At 44.6% G+C, this 18,344-nt stretch overlaps 1 protein-coding gene across 1 annotated transcript; it reads left to right on the plus strand.

Annotated features, from left to right (window-relative positions):
• Window positions 1-1,608: 1,608 nt before the first annotated feature.
• LOC148094649 (sterile alpha motif domain-containing protein 3-like) lies at window positions 1,609-10,242 on the plus strand. The gene is made up of 10 exons (XM_087837493.1): window positions 1,609-1,680; window positions 1,967-1,976; window positions 3,203-3,317; window positions 3,655-3,843; window positions 3,928-4,015; window positions 4,934-5,098; window positions 5,206-5,415; window positions 5,887-6,052; window positions 9,618-9,697; window positions 9,845-10,242. Exons 1-10 carry the CDS (start codon window positions 1,609-1,611, stop codon window positions 10,145-10,147), a joined length of 1,398 nt encoding a protein of 465 aa, XP_087693619.1. The 3' UTR covers window positions 10,148-10,242.
• The last annotated feature ends 8,102 nt before the right edge of the window (window positions 10,243-18,344 follow it).

Here is an 18,344-nt window from a genome sequence, read left to right on the forward strand (position 1 = left end):
GGTACTGTGTCCCATGCCAGGTCCTCTGCTGTCTTCTCCACTGGAAGCTCATGCTGCTGGGACCGCAGCCCTGTGCGCTTAACTGGGAGGCGCGTTTTCCTCTTCCGACTAGCCATCCCACTCCTGACACCATATGTCGCGGGGTCCTCTCTGAAACTTCTCCCGAACAAATGCAGGCATAGTCAGGAAGCATTCAGTGTGGATAGTTTATTCTGCCGGCCTCCCAGGTGCACAAAAGATTATTTACAAAGAAAATAGAAAACTAACTTAAGTCAACACAAAACAAACATCTATATACAAAACACAGTCTGCATGTTACCCTCTCTGTAACATCTCACCGAAAAACAGCCTTCTTTTTTACCCCATGGCCCCTCCCACTAGGCATAATCGTCATCTCTTTATTATTTCTTTTACCAAACACTCTTTTCTCCTCAGCTTATTTCCAGCTGTATTCCTACAATACATATATATGTAAATACAGACATTTATGGCCAATTCCAGGCAGCCTACAGTGTTTCACAATAACAAAAAAAACCAAACAAAAATAATGCAGTTCTCGTGACCTTTCAAGCGTGCCCGAACCCACTATTTGAACCCCGGAACACCATACCATCGGCTTGCATAACCACTCGTACAATCGGTGATCACAGCGAGTCTACGCGACCGACTTTATTAAAGGTAAGTGGGAAAAATATGTTGGCCACCCTCTGCGCCGCTCAAAATATACCTCTCACCCCTTTTTGTTTATCTGCCTGGTCGACGAAAAGACACGCAGCCACCGTAATTGTAGAAACTAATGGTGGTGGTGTGTGTATGCGCCCAAATCAGCTGTCTGTGGCCCGGGACGGTGTAACTCCGTCACTTACGCTTAGTGTGTGTGAGAGTATGACAACTGCTTAGTGCGTGTCAGAGTATGACAACTGCTTACTGCGTTTGAGAGTTTGACAACTGCTTAGTGCGTGTGAGAGGCAAAGAAGCCCCCCAGCCAGGCTGAGAGGACCCCCAGAGCCCCAGCAGCCACGGTCGATTACAGCGCCGGTGCAGAGAGCGCCCGCCGAGGAAACACTGGAGATATGACACAATAGGATATATACAGGGTAAAAAGATAAAATAAATAAGAAGGGATACAATATAAATGTAAATAGAGTAAGAAGATAAAAAATGAATAAGAATAAAATCGATAAATATTAGGTAAAACCTAAATTAATAAATAGAATAACAGGATAGAATAAATAAGCATAAAATAAATAAACGTCAAGTAAAAGCTAAATTAAAAAGTTGGATCTTGAGCCTGTTCTTAAAAACATGTACGTTCTCTGCGGCCCTGAGCTCCTCCGGCAGGCTGTTCCACAGATGAGGACCACACCACTGAAACGCTGCCTCTCCGTGAGTATGTGTCCTGACTTTGGGAACAGTCAAAAGGCCATGGACTGGCAGCCTGTCCAGGGTCTACCCCGCCTAAAAAAACAGCTGGGATAGGCTCCTGCACCCCTCCGATCCTTATGATGATAAAGTGGCTTGGAAAATGATTGAACAAAAAATAAATAAATAAGTTTTTGATGTCACAGAATAACAATGTAATGGCATTTTGTTTTGTTTTAACAGATCATGGCTCAGCAGTGGACTGTTGGAGAAGTATCTCTTTGGCTTGGGGAAAATGAATTGGCAGATTATCAACAGGTAAATGGACTGGTTCTTATATAGCGCTTTTCTACTCTGTCCGAGCACTCAAAGCGCTTTATACAGCTAATTCATTCACCCAATCACACAAGCACTTCTAAGCTTTAGTGCTAAGTATCTAACATTCATACACATTCACACTCCGATGGATGCATCGGAGAGCAACATGGGGTTAGTATCTTGCCCAAGGATATTTGGCATGCAGACTTGAGCAGCCTGGGATTGAGCCACCGACCTTCTGGTTAGTGGCTGATCCGCTCTGCCACCTGAGCTACAGCCACCCCAGGTCTTTGTAGGTGAGCATTTCTATGGATGTGCCATATCAGTGTCCACGGTGCTCCACAAGAAAACCAACATATGAAAAACTGCTGAAACATCAACAGATATACCATGAAAGTAAATGAGGATTCTTCATTGTCTGCAGACTAGAAGACTGTCCCAGAAAGTTTTTGTCTGTGAAATCTTTGAAAAATCACATAAGGAAGAAACATAAATATCAGAAACAAGGATTAGAGTCTGCCCCAGACTGTGACCCTGTCATCCAGGAAACTGTTGAATTTCCCCAATCATCTGAACGAGCTCTGAGTGAACTTATAGAGAACTTTACATGGGCCAGTTACACCATACACTGGTGTGTTTATACCCAAGCTGCATTTTCTGCTACATTATCCTCGGCTCATCCTTGATTATGGGTCACTCCGCTCTCATTGGTGCATGAGGTTTGAAGCCAGACATCAATTTTTCAAGACAGTAGCAAGAATCACCAATAACTATATTAATATTTGTCAGACTTTGGCAAAGAGGAATCAGCTTCGTCAATGCTGGGAGTGGCAGCCTGAATGGATCATCAGGAGCGATCATACACAAGCAGCAGTTAATAACTTATCACTTCAAGAACTTCCAGTGAACTTGCAGATTTGTTTGCAGAACTTGGAGACAGCCGTTACTGTGGATGAGAAACTCTGGACGAGTAAATGCATCATTTTAAACTCTGTAAAATATGCAGTTGGAGATTTCTTCATTTTGGAACTTGTGCATGCAGAGCAAATTCCACTGTTTGTAAAAAAAATAGTCCTGATTGTGTATATCAGGGCAAAATGGTTTCTTGTTGGAAGACTTTTTACAACACTGGAGTTTATAAGACACCTTCAATCATACCACATCAGAGAGACTGATGATCTGTTGATATTCAAGCCTGGGGATGAGGTAGACTTTCATGCTTTGGACACATACAGATGTGATGGTCAAGACTTCATTACACTGATCCACCGACCTTTTAAGGCAGTTCATACCAAAGTTAGGTAAGATACATCCTAAACCATGACTTTTTAGTTAGGAATTGTCAACCACTGTTAAAATGATTTTAACCACTTTTTGGCTATTCCACATGTCTGTCATCATCTACAGTCACTAATGAACGCATAGCTGTCTTTTTAGTAATGTTTTATGATATTTTTATTCTTTATCTTCGAACATGCTCATTTCTGTTTTGATCGTGTCTTATTGTTTTTCTGTGACACAGACAATGAAATCGATGGATCGACTCTTCTGCAGATGACTGAAAGAATGAGTGAGCGTCTTTTTCCAAAAGTGAAAGACCAAGTGAAATTTTTGTCTGCTGTAGAGAAGCTGAAAGAGTGAGTCTTAAGTTGACTGGACATGATTCACTGAATTGTACATTCATACAATTCAGTGTTTCCCCTCCCCTAGGTTTACGGTGTTGGAGGGTGGGGGGCAAGGGGTTGACGCAAGCCCTGTACTGTTTCTCCAGCGTTGATGTGCATCACACACCCATTTACTTTCAAAATTGAAATGTCACAGCCACTCTTACTCTCTGTTATGATTCTGTTTCTGTAGTTCAGCAGCTGTTATTGTACGTTTTAAATATGCGGATATTCCTGATGCAGGATACAAGGACACGCATATTCATGTCTTGTAACAAACTCTAAACATACTTCTTACTTCTTCTTGCAGTGGAAGGCAACACAAAGAAAAGCATACTGTGTCAGCACTCCAACCTATGTTTAACTGCAAAGTGCAGTTTTGTCCAGCTGTGCTCACTGCGTTGACCAATAAAGATGCAGCACTAAAGTCACCCACCAAGAGCAGACTCAAAAACATGCTTATTCAAGCACTGTTTGACCACTTGAGTAATGAGACAATGTAAGTCTATATATAATTAAGATTTGATTCTTTTAAAATACAGTATGTACATCAGAATTTAAGTTCATCATTCAAAATTTGCAGGTATCCCTCTCATGTGCAGTATGTAGAGCTTCTGAGGACTGTCCTTCTGAGTTTTCCTTTCTTGAAGGAGAGTTATGGCTCTGGATATGTAAGTATTCCTGAAAAGCAAACATTGATAAAATTGTCCAACAAATTGTCTTTGAATTGCCTAATTATTGGCTAACGAGTGTAACATGCTAACATTTTCATTGTTACATATTCAGAGGTTATCTGTTCCCTTGTGGCCACTACAATACAAGTATTAGTATTGTGATTTTTGAGGCAGATCTCGTCCAGTATGGTCAAACAATAAATAAAATATCAATTGCTCTTTTAAATTAATTAATGTTTCATTTCTCTGTGAATTCTCAAGTGAATGGTGTGAAATTCAGCATTATATTAGCTCTGTTTGCCTTTGTATCAGGATAGTGTAGTTTTTGTATTTAAAAAATTAAATTTGAAAATAGGGCAGGGATAGCTCAGTAGGTAGTGTGGTTGCCCCATGATCGGAAGGTCAGGGGTTTGAATCAACTGAACGGCTACCCTGAGGTACCCTTGAGCAAGGTACTGTCCCTACACACTGCTCCCCGGGCGCCTGATTAGTGGCTGCCCACTGCTTCACTGAGTGAATGGGTTAAATGCAAAGAGAGAAATTTCCCTGTGGGGATCAATAAAGTATACATTATTATTTTTATTATTAAAAGGTAGAGGTATTAACATATAGACTGAAAGATTATGATGAGTATGCTTGTAGGACATAATGCCATTGATACTTTATCTAATCTTTATCTACCTTTTATAGTGTATGTAGCCAATCTAAGGTGCTCCAAACCTTTATATCATGTGTTCGATCAACTCCTAAGAGTTAAAGAAGAGATCTGTAAATAGGAACTAATTAGGTTATGACATGATTACAGCAAACCTACCAGCTTTATGTCACTCAAAGTTTTCTGGTAAATGTCTTGTATAAAGGGAGGACCTAGTTGCACCTATTTATGAATAATTAGTTACATTTTATCGTTTGTAGGATGTTCTGCATGAGTCTCTCAGGAACAAGTTTAAAAAGGAAAGAAGACCACTAGTAGACGTAGAGGAAATTGAAAAAATGAGACAGAAATACTCAGTTCCAAATTCAGGAAGAAAAAGATCATCAGATATCCAGCCCTGTATCCTTTTGAAAAAACCAAGGCAAGTTAAATATGCTCAATGTTTGTTTGCCATTTTAAATTGTACATAAAAGTTAAAAGTATTGTTTTGGGTTTTTTTCTCTCAATATTTGCTAAACTTTTTAATAACCAGGATATCAATCCTCTTGACGATGGGGAGGATGAAAGTAGCACCGACCAACATGTATCAGTGATTAAGCAAGAGTGCCAAAAAACTAGGCCAAATGTGGATGTCATTCGAACGCACCTCAGGAAAATACAGAAGTACAGAACACACTACGTTCTTCAGCATACTACTGAAGAGGTTCTACGAGAATTCCCATGTCTCACTATCCCTGTTGTGGTGAGTGTTTTATCAAAAACTGCAGCAAAAAACAACAATAACAATAGTGCACGGCAAAAACACGAATATGTACTGATGTGCTGCACATTTATATAGACTTCTAATAATCACGTACCTACAGGACAGGCAAAGTGACTGAATCAGCAGATTTATTTCATGAGTAATAAAAGTACACTAACAGAACACTAACAGAAATTGCAACATTGACTATGTCTTTCTCTTTGGTTTTATTTTCATGCTACAGGATAATTTTGGACCAATCTGATGCCAATGATAGTTTTTTGGGAAGAATAGTCTAAACATCTCTTTTGCACAGCAATGTGTACTTGAGAATTAAAGTAAACAAATGCAAAATTATAATTTGTTCTCTAATGATAATTGATGTGTGAAATAATGATTGTTCTGGTTTGCTATATAATGGTATATATTATGGTACAAAGCTAATATGTATATGTTTATCCTTTATTTTAGCTTCTTGAAGAGGCTTCCATGTTACTTAAAACTGATGTGGACAAAAAAGTAATCCGAGGATTCAGTAAGTTGGCAGCGAAGCTTGTGTCAATAGCCCCAAACAGCAACCTTAAAAGCCTCTGCTTAAAATCTGTTGATGAGAGCCAGACAGACACTGAAAGAAAAGGTGAGGGCACTTGGCAATAATGGGCAAAAACATTTTTAACTCCTATCTCAGATACCACTTTTTAAGGTTTCACATACAGCACATTAGTAAACACAGTGTCCCTTACAATATCCACGGACGGACGGAAGGACGGACGGACTGAGTGGCTGGCTGGCTGGCTGGCGGAAACGACAACATAACATCAATGACACGACAAAGAACTGGTGAAACCGAGGAACTTAAATACACAGGTTGAATGATGACAATGATTGGAAACAGGTGAGTACAGGGCTGAACATAATCTGACTAATGACACAAGCTGACACGGTGAACAAACAGGAAGTGAAACAGGCAGTGGCAAAATAAACTGAACATGAACAAAACTGAAAGCACTGGGTCGATGACCCAGGAACCCTGACAGTACCCCCCCCCCCCAAAGGCCGGCACCCGACGGCCAAAAGAAAGAAAAACCAGAACAGGGCGGGTGGAGGGGGCCCAGGACGGAGGGACGGAGTCCAAAACAGAAACAGTTCAGGTGGGCGGCCACGTGGCCGGCGGCCGAGACGAGACGGTTCAGGAAGACGGCGGCGGCCGCTGAGCTGGTCCGGTGGGCGGCCGCGAGGAAGGCGGCGGCGGCCGCGAGGAAGGCGGCGGCGGCCGCTGAGCAGGTCCGGTGGGCGGCCGCGAGGAAGGCGGCGGCGGCCGCTGAGCAGGTCCGGTGGGCGGCCGCGCCGGCGATGACGTCCAGAACGTGGCTGGGGCGACGGCGCGGCAGCCGCAGGACCAGGCAAAGCAGAGGCTGACGCCGAGGCTGAGGCTGGCCCAGGCGAAGTGGAAGCTGAGGCTGGACCAGGGGAAGCAGAAGCTGAAGCTGAGGCTGAGTCTGGACCAGGCGAAGCAGAAGCTAAAGCTGAGGCTGGCCCAGGCGAAGCAGAAGCTGAGGCTGAGTCTGAGGCTGGCCCAGGCGAAGCAGAAGCTGAGGCTGAGTCTGAGTCTGGACCAGGCGACGGCACGAGAGCCGGGGGTGACAGAGCCACAGCTTTAGGGCCAGCGGGCGCGGAAGCCCCTGGCTGGAGACAGGCAGGGCCAGCGGGCGCGGAAGCCCCTGGCTGGAGAGCGGCCGGGCCAGCGGGCGCGGAGGCCCCTGGCTGGAGAGCAGGAGGGCTCACAGCTGGCTCTGGGTGCTGTGGCTGCAGGTCCGGGAACTGAACAGGGTGGTGGATGAGTGACTGAACTGATTGGACTGACTGGACGGGAGGCGACTGGACTGACTGGACGGGAGGCGACTGGAGAACAGGACACTGAGCTACAGGGGACGACTGGACTGACTGGACTACAGACTGGACAGACTGGAGGACGGGAGGAGACTGGAGGACAGGGAACTGGAGGACAGGAGGAGACTGGACTACAGGGGACAGGAGGACAGGAGGAGACTGGACGACAGGGGACAGGAGGGAAGGCTGAACAGCAGGTGAGGGAACTGACTGGAGTGAAAGCTGAACAGCAGGTGAGGGAACTGACTGGAGTGAAAGCTGAACAGCAGGTGAGGGAACTGACTGGAGTGGGGAAGCTAAGGGATGAACAGAGGTTGGCGATGCTAATGGCTGAGCTAACGACAGAGTTACCGAGGGGGATAAAACTGCAGCCTGGGCTAATAAGGCTGGTGCCTGAGCAGAGGACACCTCAGCTAGCCTAACCAGTGATAGTGCCAGGGCGTGGAAAGCTGAGTGAGGAGGTGGAGGAAGTGGTGAAGTAGCAGGTGGACTGGTTAGCTCTTTCAAGCCTCTAGGGAGGTCAGGCTGGGTTGAGGCTGCCCTCAGCCTGGGCGCTGGGACAGGCACGGGAGGTGGCTGGACACCAGTTACCCCCCACCCGGGAAACAAGAGCGGATGTGGAGGTAGACTGCGTCGCAGCTGCCTTCTTCCTAGGAGCTGGCACAGGTGTGGGTGTAGGCTGGGCCCTAGCCATCTGAGGTGGTGAAACGGCTGAAGGGGAAGGCCGAATCTGGGCCGCCGTGCTGGTGGGAAATGGCTGAGTAATGGGTGTGAAAATAGTGACTGGGTGTGTGATACAGGCAGGTTTATCTGGGATTGTTCTGGTCCTTCTGCCACCACCATTTATAGTCTTTGGAGGAGCAGAGCAGAAAAACTCTTCCCAGTCTACAGAATCCTCCAGGAGGGAAACATCCCATGAATCAGAGATGAGTCTATTAGTTAATCTGGGTGAAGAGTCAAATGAGGAGGGTGGAAAACAGTTACCGGAACTCACCACCGGGAGTTGCTGAAAATAGTCCGTGTTATGGCGGCGTGTGCCCCGCTTTCTCCGGGAAGAGGAAGCGGGCGGGGTACACAGCCGAGCCTCTGGCGCGGGAGCCTCTGTTGAGCCGAGGTGGGAGGCATAGCCGCTGTGCCGTGGCGAAGTGGAGGATCCGGCAAATGAGGCAGGTGACGTGTGAGCGAGGAGCGGATCCGCGAGAGGGGGAGCCGCCGAAGCGCGGCGCGAAACGCCCACTCTCCGCGGCAGATGCTCCGGTGCATGGGAGGTAGCAGGTGGGTGAACGCGGCGTCTCCGAGGCCCGCCCAGAGCCAAGCGAGTGCCCTCGAAGACGTGCTCTCGCTCCGCGAAGAGCCGCTGTCTCTCCTTGAGCTTTTCCGCCCACAAGGAGAGCGCTGCCTCCTGCCGCTCAAAAAGGTCCGAGTCCGCTGGGTTCCAGTCGTGTCTTCGTGGCACGGGTCGTGTCATTCTGTCAGGCGTGGTGTGGAGGCGAGGAAGAAGGAACCCAAACGCAGGACTCACAGGTAGGTGAAGACTGGTGTTTATTGTGATGGCGTGAGCAAACAGAACAGAGGTAGGAAATGGCTGGCTGGCTGGACGACTGACTGAATGAATGAATGAATGAAGGAAGGACGGACGGACGGACGGACGGACTGAGTGGCTGGCTGGCTGGCTGGCGGAAACGACAACATAACATCAATGACACGACAAAGAACTGGTGAAACCGAGGAACTTAAATACACAGGTTGAATGATGACAATGATTGGAAACAGGTGAGTACAGGGCTGAACATAATCTGACTAATGACACAAGCTGACACGGGGAACAAACAGGAAGTGAAACAGGCAGTGGCAAAATAAACTGAACATGAACAAAACTGAAAGCACTGGGTCGATGACCCAGGAACCCTGACAGACATTTCTCCTTTCTCGTCTCTGCACTGATGTACTTTAAGATTTAACTGATACACCCTCGATGCTATATATATCTCTATGAGGATTTTCAGTCATTCACACAATGTTTATCCCAAAAAATGTTCAGTGGCAGCTAGACTTGCTCTGCAAGTTCTTTAGGACTCAAATTATTTAAAGCTAGCAACTTACAGAACTGAACAACATTTTGGGGGTTTTGTATAAATGCTTAACATTTACACTGAATTACACTGAAAAGTTAATTAGGTATACATTTACTGCACTAATGCTTATGTTCTGCAAGACATTCAACTCCTGATGAAGGTACTCATATGGCCTTTACTGCTTTGTATTAACAAAATTGGCCAGAAAATATTTACATATTTCTCTTTATTTTCCAGGTCAGATAGTAAACACAGCTGTTCTTCTCCTGCCATCTATTTTCAAAGAAAATGCCGCTCATCTCTCCGTCATAAATAAGGTAAATTTAGATTTTTTTTGGTATGGTGAGGGGGGGTCTAAAACTAATCCAGTATTTTACAGGAGTTTCATACTTTCATTGGGACACCTGTTGTTTATGCTTATTTAAACTATACTCCTCATTTCAAGAATTTAATTTCTGTTTCAGGATCCACACAGCCCAATACCTACAATCGTACTCAGCAGCAGTGACAGCAAGCCCTTGAGTGATTCAACTGAGGGCAATGTCCAGATGGATGGACAAAAAATGATTCTGGACAGTGGGGAAATTGACATTTCATTGGCGATGGGTATTGTCTTCTCCCTGTACCATAACTACAATGTTGCCTATCCAAGTGAACTAAAAAAGACATTTTGCTTTTTGGAGGCATTTGTTCTCAACTTGGGAACTCTGACTACACCTGTACCAGTAGCTGTGCAAAGAGTGGCAAATGCATTAAATATCTCCTAGATTGCCAGCATAGTGCAGGTGAGAGACTGAAATTGTCCCAATGTGGACTAACAAAGGACCATGAGTCCCACATTAAACTTAACTTACATAACTTAAGGCTGCAGTTCATTGATAATTTAAATAAAAAGATTGTTCTTGAAATAGTTTTACTGAAAATGCAAACATGCTGATGAAAATGTGTTGTTTAATTGTCTGTTATGAAAGTATTGCTATTTCTAATGTAATGATTGTTGTTTTATCTATAGTATAATATTTATATGTATTTATTTATAGTATAGTAAAGATATTCAATTATTACTGTTTAAATGACTTATATGCTATTATTAGTAGTGGTGTTGTGCTTAGCGTTAAAATGCCTTTTTGTCTTTTTCTGTAATACAAAGTGCCAATAAACCATTAATATATGTCTATGTGCTTGTATTTATTTTACCCTACTCTAGTTAATTCAATTTAAGATGCATTTTATTTTGAAAGATTTAAAATGGTTCTTTAAAGAACCACTCAGAAAATAGTTCTTCAAAGAACCATTAAAAAAAAAGGTTTTTTGAAAAACCTTTAAAGGTTCTTTAAAGGGGATTTTTTCAAGTTTTTGTAATGCGACAGGTTAAAGAATTAACATTCAGCTTACCCTCTGAAATGTCAGTGTGCATCTCAGATGTGTTGTTGTCATCAAGGATGATGTGACGTACCAGCCAATCCATCACCGCACCCAGCTGCAAAACTGTGACTCAATCTGCTGTGGTGGCATTAAAGTCCTGCCAGTTTACAGCGGCTGATTTGGTCCCTAAAATCCAGAGAGTAATTATTCATGGTAAGGAATTCATGTGGACACTAAGCGTGTGGGCAGGCAAGGACATTTAAACAGTGAGGCTGATGACCTACCATTTCTTCGTGTGACTGCTTCTGGTCTAAAAGGGACTCCAATACCAAAATCGATGAATTTGACACATAGAAATGCTGGATGATCAGGCGATGTGTCAAACACAATGTTTTCTGGCTTATTGTCTCGATGGTAGACACCCTTGGATTGCATTTCAGTGGCTGCATGTACCAGCTGTCTCATTATGACCAGACAGACAAATGAAAAATACGTTCAAATAATCAGATTTACATTGTCCATTAAAGTTTGCCATATATGTTATCTTGCCACTCGCTGACCTTAACCTCCCTCTCGTGCACAAAGGTTCTTCTGTTTGCCAGGTAGACTTCCAAGTCTATGTTTTTTTGGCCTTTCAAAGACCATGATGAGTTCGTCTTCCAAGTCATACCAGTCGTTTTAAGCGGGCGTCACATTGCTGCTCGTAGCCTCTGGTCCTGCCCCCACTATTATTAGCAATGCCACCTCCTTGGGAATCTCGGTCATTTTACCATTAAGAAGCTTGAGAAACAGAACATCGAGGTCAGTGTTCAAACATTAGGCTGTTTGAGGAACACGTTGGGGGAAAACAACAGAAAAAGACAAACATTTCTTACCACTGGTAAGTAGCTGACTAAAAACTGAGCAACATGCTTAATCACCACCTGCATTACAGAGAAAATGTGTTTTAGAAAAAGAGAACAGGAGGAACTAGAAGAATTGTAAAGTGCACACATAAGAAGCCATACTGGGAAATTGTCTTCTCTGCGTTTTCCAAAGAAGACAGTCCCAAAGCCTCCTTCACCCAGCTTATCCTTCTCTTCGTATTTTTCTTCAAAGTCCTCTACAGAGAGACAAAACAAATTGAATTTAACAGGTAAAGGAGACTTTACTCACCTAGATATTTACGCACACCCACAGCACGTGGTGTGGTAAAGGTCGGCCAAGATTTTGACCACATGTCAGAAACTGGATCAAAATTGGACTAAACTCACTTGAACTCTGACTTTGTCTGCACTTAGAACTATCACAAGACATTAAAACAAAACATCGGGCATTGATGACATCACAGGAATCTAACATTCCAATCTATGCAAACTGTCTCCATGGCTACATAATATCAAATTAAATCATAGCAAAGGAGTAAAAAGCAGGATCAGTCTTAGGGTGTATGTTACATGTTTGCCAGTTTGGATGAGTGAGTGCAATACTTCATCGGCCTGTGTTGTAGCAACCTGTTGAACCTGCTGAGAAACTTTTCTTTGTCCACTCTGCCCCAAACTTCACATGCTCCATAAAAGTCGAGGCCCAGAGACCTCTGCATAGTTATTAGCATTAGGTTATCAGTATCATCTGATATATATGACATTTACAGTACAGTACTCACACATGACATAGGAGGAATAAATATGAACTTTTTGACATAAATTTGATCATATGAAATTGGATTTTTTTTAAATATGAAACTTTTTCCTTCCGTCATACTTCAGAAATATAATATATTAAGTTTTGAACATTTTAAAACATTTAGGTTTGCTCGTTGCATTTATAAGATCCTACATGGACGTGCTCCACAATCATTGGTCAGTCATGTTATCAGTGGAAAACAAACCTGATCCTCTACTAGAGGCGATTGTGCAATACCTTTTAGACATAACACTCAGCAAACAGTTATTATCAGTTAAAGTCAGTGAGATTTGGAGTGATACATGACACATGACGGAATAAGACACGCAGACTTAGCATGACGAACCGACGAGGAACACGTACACTGTGAATACATACAGAGGGAAAAAAGGACTAGAGATGAGACATGGACGTAACTAAACACAAACAGAACATGATGGCTGGACGGGAAAACACACGTGACAGAAGGAATGGGTCACAAGGGCAAAACATGTAAACGAGAGGAGGAGACGGGAGAAAAAGACATTACTGAAATACATGAAGGGCCAGGGCTGGGGCAGCCAACCAGTCACAGACAAACAGCCACATTTTTTACTGTGTCACCGCAAAGAGCCACATCATACACCTGGGCACACATGAACATCACCCATCCCTTCCTCTGTCCTGCGTTCAGTTTAGGGTATCAAGCTCAGGACCCTAACCCCATCAGGCCGGGGTCTTTGTGTGGAGTCTGCATGTTCTCTCCAGCTTCCTCCCACAGTCTAAAGACATGCAGTCAGTGGGGATTGGTGTGAATGGTTGTCTGTGTGTTAGCCCTGCCACGGGCTGGCGACCTGTCCAGGGTTGACCCCGCCTCTCGCACTATGACAGCTGTGATAGGCTCCAGCCCCCCACGACCCTGATAAGTGGAAGAAGGTGGACGGACTTTGATGACCTCACTGGACGCCAGGCAACTTCTGAATGGATTGTTAACACTGGGCCACTCTACATGCCTGTTTCCAGTTATCGTGTTTACAGACACAGTGACACCAACGCTACCAAACACAGAAGCTGCTTGGCAGAAGTTTTGTCACATTATTGTAACTGAGAAACGTCACAGCATTGCTCACAATGTGAGGGCGGGGCTGCAATAACCCTGCTGTGCTTTCTAATGTTTCATATTAAGACTAATCTGTGTTGACCTTTCTCTGATTATTGTTTCATAATGAAGAAAGGTCAGATATTACCAAACACATATGAAAAACTCATCTAAACAACATGTAGTGTAAAAATAAATGTCTTGGAGACAGCAGCTAATCAGATATTTCAATTGTCGGGTTTGGATTCAGCACATTAAAATAATAAGAAACAGCACTTTATATGTGAAACAGTCGACTTCTGAAAAGTCCAGCAGAGTAAGACAAGCAGGTGAACAGCAGCAGTATATCATGAAGCCTTTTATGGGCATGTTGGATGACAACAGCCATTTTTATGTTTCCTGTTCTTGTATAATTTACCAAGAAACAGTTGCACAAATGAACCAGAGAAACCCACACAGTGTTTTGAAATTGAGCTGCAAACATGTTTTCTTTTATTAGCACGTCAAGCTTCACCCTGAAGACGAGCACGAGCTGCGTCTGCTCACAGAGACTCGGAGATGTGATTGAAAGCAGCTGAAGGATGGTTTTGGTTTATTTTTTTACAAATGAGATGTTTTTCTAATTCCCCATGTAACTTTGCACTGTCCACCGCTGTAACAAAACAAATTTCCCACGTGTGGGACTAATAAAGGTTTTCTTATCTTATGTAATTTGACATATTTTGTTGTTTTGTGTGTGTGTTTGTCTGTGTGAAGTTTTGATGTGTATCTGAAAAACACAATTTTGAAAACACTGGAAAACCTCAAGACATTTTTTCCTTGACTTTCTATGCAAACAAAAATTCCCACCAAGGCTTTTCAGTGTGAAATTTAGTGTGTATAGAAAATACCTGTGCCAGGTTGTCACCATCTAGTGGTGAACATGGCCTTACCACTACACTGTGCACAGTGACACAAAACTCATTTAACAACACAAACTATTTAAAAATGCATTTTAAAATGACGTAGGCAGATCAAGGCAATGTTACAGTTTCAGTAAGAACTGAAGTTTATTGTAATCCTTCAATTATGCAGGGCGTCACACTAACACAGTTGTTTATGTTCAGTATAGCTCTGTTATTATCAATTGGATTCAAAACGCGACCAGTTTGATGTCTTAAACTAAACTGGCATTAAAGTTTCAATGAACTAAAGTGGTCCCCCTGAGTCAGCACCAGTGGCGGTCGTAGCCTGTTTGGCACCCCGGGCGAACACTCCCTCTGGCGCCCTCCACACACACACACACACACACACACACACGCACACACAAACACACACACACACACACACACAAAACATATTAAGGATTGTACATTAACATAAAGCTGTTGTACACACACACACACACACACACAAACTTGACCAACACTGGTGGGTCCTGTGTCACATACCCCGAGTCCTAAAGTGTAAATTTATTTTCTTACTCTTCTTATATTTATTGTCTGTTTACTTGCACTGCTGTAACTGGAGCCTCGTCATCTCGTCTCTCTATATACTGGACTGTATGTAGTGGGGATGACAATAAAGTTTACTTTGACTTCAGCAGCGAGCAGGCGCACCGAGGGCTCTCGCGCTCACTTTTCGCATACAGAATTTCGAAAAAACATCGGTGCAAATTATAAGTCTGTATCATGATGTCTGGTGTTTTCGTGTTTGTTTGTTTTGTTTTTATTTTGTTTTATTTTGCGAGTTGGTTATTAGATGCTGCTCCAGCCACATGAGAATCCCCCGCCGCCCCGCCCTCTCCTCCCTGTGCTGCAAGCAGCAGGCGCACCTCGCAAGCGGAGGGCGCCCTTACTCCCAGCAAATGGGCGATAGAAAACCGATCGGTGCCTGTGACATTCCCACTATGTCACAGGCTGGCCGTGATGCCGCCCCCCACCACGATGCCGCCCGTTGCATTAATTAACATCCATTTAACGCTGCGACCCAGGGGTAGACAGGGGTAGAGTTTCCAGGAACAGAGTTCGTACTATATGCGGTAAGCTGCGCAGCAAAACAGGGTTCCTGCTGCGATGAGGCATTGCTTTCCATGCTTTTAGGTGGGAGCTTGGGTGGTAAACACAGTGGGTTGTGGGGATTAATCCAGCTCCGACAAGTCTCAGGCGGATCTTACCACTAGCAGCCCAGGAATAAAGCCCCCGAAGACGACGGAGCAGGACAAGAAAGCCGGCTCTCTTCCCCCGCTTCCTCCGACGAGGCCTCTGAAGCAAAATTGAGCTGACCGGCAAGAGTGCAGGTGAACCGGGTGCTGCGTCACGCTCAAGCGGCGGTGGGAAAACAACGTCGTATCGTTGACTCTGAAAGTTATCCATAGCAGATTTGATCGCCAGTAACGCATGGCGATCATAAATCCGAAGGGAGATGACACCGGACAAAACTAGCAAGAACACTTGCATAACATATAAAGTAAACAAACACATGGACGGAGGCAGCGGCACAGCCAAACACAGGCGCCATCTTGCTTCTCCAATACGTGGCACTGTCAATGTCAATGTGTTGAGTTTTGCCTCCCCTTGTCTTGTCATGTCTGATGAGTCCCAGCTGTGCTCTCCTCCTGTTTCACATTCCCTAATCACCTCAGTATGTATTTAAGCCCTGTGTTTTTCCCTGCTAGTTGTTGCGTCCTCCACGTTTGCTGTGTGCATATTCTTCGTCGTCTACCTTCAGGTCAATGGCAAAGTCATATGCATCTCCAGTCTAGTTAGTTTAAGTTGTTGTTTATGTATTGCCAAGTGAGTCTCACCACCAAATTAAGCTGCCGTTTAAGTTAATGTTTTGTCTCCGAGTCCTGCACTTGGGTCCAGCCACTGACAGCCACACAGCTCATCGTGACAGAAGGACGCAACCATAACATGGACCCAGCGGACTCACCTCACCGAGAAAGAGAGGTGGACCTTGCTCGCATCCTCGGACTGATGACTCGCATTAGCCACGCCTCAGATTTGCAGACATTCTCAGTCGGGCTGAATGCAATACAAGCCATATTCGACGGAAATCCTCACCTGCGCCAGCTCTCTATAGCTTCGGAGTTCAGCCGTTCGCTGACCCAGGCTAAGGAGGCAGCCAAAACCCGGGAGCTGGCCCAATTCACCCTCATCTCCTCGTCCACTCCGCCTCAGTCACAGCGAGCAAGCCCTCTCACACCGCCGCAGCGGACGGAGATTTCTTCAGCTCCGCTGCAGCAGCTGCAGTCGCAGCATCAGACTCTTTCCTCCCTCACGTCTGGTCCCGACCACCCCTCACCTGCCTCATGCCTGGCAGGAATGTGGTCGGAGGATGAGGGCCTGGTCACCGTTGCTCCAACACCTTCCGTTTCCTCTGCTGCTCCCGTTTCCAAAAGAAAGCAGCGTTCTCGTCGTCACCGTCCCTCACCGAGTCCAGTTCATGCTTTGAACAGCTGGACGTGGTGAGTGAAAAGATCAATTTTCAAACGGCTTCTTCCACGCGGGGAACTTTAAGCTCAGAGGCAGTGAATCCAGAGTCAGTTAACTTTTTGACTGTTAACTCTGAGTCTGTAAGGATAGAAACTGATGATCCCAAGATGGCTGACTCTGAGGTTGCTTTTTGGGACTCTGAGCATTCTAATGATCCATTTTTTGTTTCCTCCAATTTTGAGAAAATTCAGGAGTCAAATGACCTTATTTCACCAGAGTTGAATGAAGTTTTGTGTTCTGTAAATAAGAGTGTAGTTTCTGGATGTAACTCTGAAAAAACTGGAGTTTCTGTTTTCACTTCTGTGCCAAGTTATGTTGATCCTGAGCCACGTGTTTTTGGATCAGTTAATAGTACAAGGAAGGCTTCGGTAGTGCTAATTAATAGTGAGCTTTCAGATGTAGATTACATGTGTGAATATGTAATGGAATTTTCTGACTTGGACAATCATAATCTCACTCAGGACATTAAAAATGCTGTTTAAAAGACTATTTGCTGCTCTGCTCAAAAGACAATGTCTCCTACTGCTAAACTAAACAGGGACAGTTCAATTTCCCAGCCAAATTCCATCTATGCTGTTCAGGCAACACCTCATGAGACTGTTGTTGTTGTTGCTTCACCCATGTGTTACGCGGCTCACCAGCCAGTTCATTCTGAGGCTGCCTGTGATAAACCTCATGTTTCCATAACCTCTCCTGACTTAAATTTCACAAGCCCAGAGTATGCTCATTCAAAGACTGTTTGTGTTGCTCATTGAGAACTCTTCAAGACTGTGCGTTCTGTGATTGTCCAGGTTAAGAGCAACAAGGTGTCACCTGCTGTTAACAAGCTGGCAAAAATACTTGGCTTGAACACTGCAGAGTTGGTTGCTCAAGTTAGAGTTTCGGTTCCACGATCATGTCTGTATAACTCTGTGCGCCATGCTTTTCAGCCAGTAGCCCTGGAAACTTTGTGTGCAACTTCCCAGGCTGCGTTTTGTAAGACTGTGTTTAATGTTGCTTCGCACCCAGTTTATTCAGACACGGCTTGTATGATTTCTCCAGCACCTGTGACTGCCCCTGAACTCACCTTTCCTAAGACTGCTAATGTCAACCTGGATGACTTAAGAGTAGCAGTTTTACCAAGGTCAGCCTGCACTAAGTCTCGGTTTTCTAGAACCATGTCTGGTACCATAAACCTGGTTTTCCCCGTGACTGTTACAGCTCCTCTGCTCTGCTCTCCGCCTCCAGTTCCAGTTCCCAGGGCAGCTCGGGCCCAGCTTTCCCTTGCATCCATACCAGCTCATTGGGTGGGGGTGGCTGAGGTCCAGCTGATCTGTCCTTCATTTCCCAGGCAAACCATGGCTCTGTTCATCCCTGCACCCGTACCTGTTCCTTGGGTGG

This window comes from Neolamprologus brichardi, unplaced genomic scaffold, assembly GCF_056152115.1.
Source record: "Neolamprologus brichardi isolate AB-2024 unplaced genomic scaffold, ASM5615211v1 NODE_ptg000033l+_length_6344489_cov_1, whole genome shotgun sequence".
Lineage (NCBI taxonomy): Eukaryota > Metazoa > Chordata > Actinopteri > Cichliformes > Cichlidae > Neolamprologus > Neolamprologus brichardi.

Coding starts and splice junctions, on each gene's coding strand:
- LOC148094649 (XM_087837493.1), top strand. CDS start 1,609: ATGGCTCAGCAGTGGACTGTTGGAGAAGTATCTCTTTGGCTTGGGGAA. Junction 3,318..3,654: donor GCTGTAGAGAAGCTGAAAGA/GTGAGTCTTAAG, acceptor TTCTTCTTGCAG/TGGAAGGCAACACAAAGAAA. Junction 9,698..9,844: donor ATCTCTCCGTCATAAATAAG/GTAAATTTAGAT, acceptor TTTCTGTTTCAG/GATCCACACAGCCCAATACC.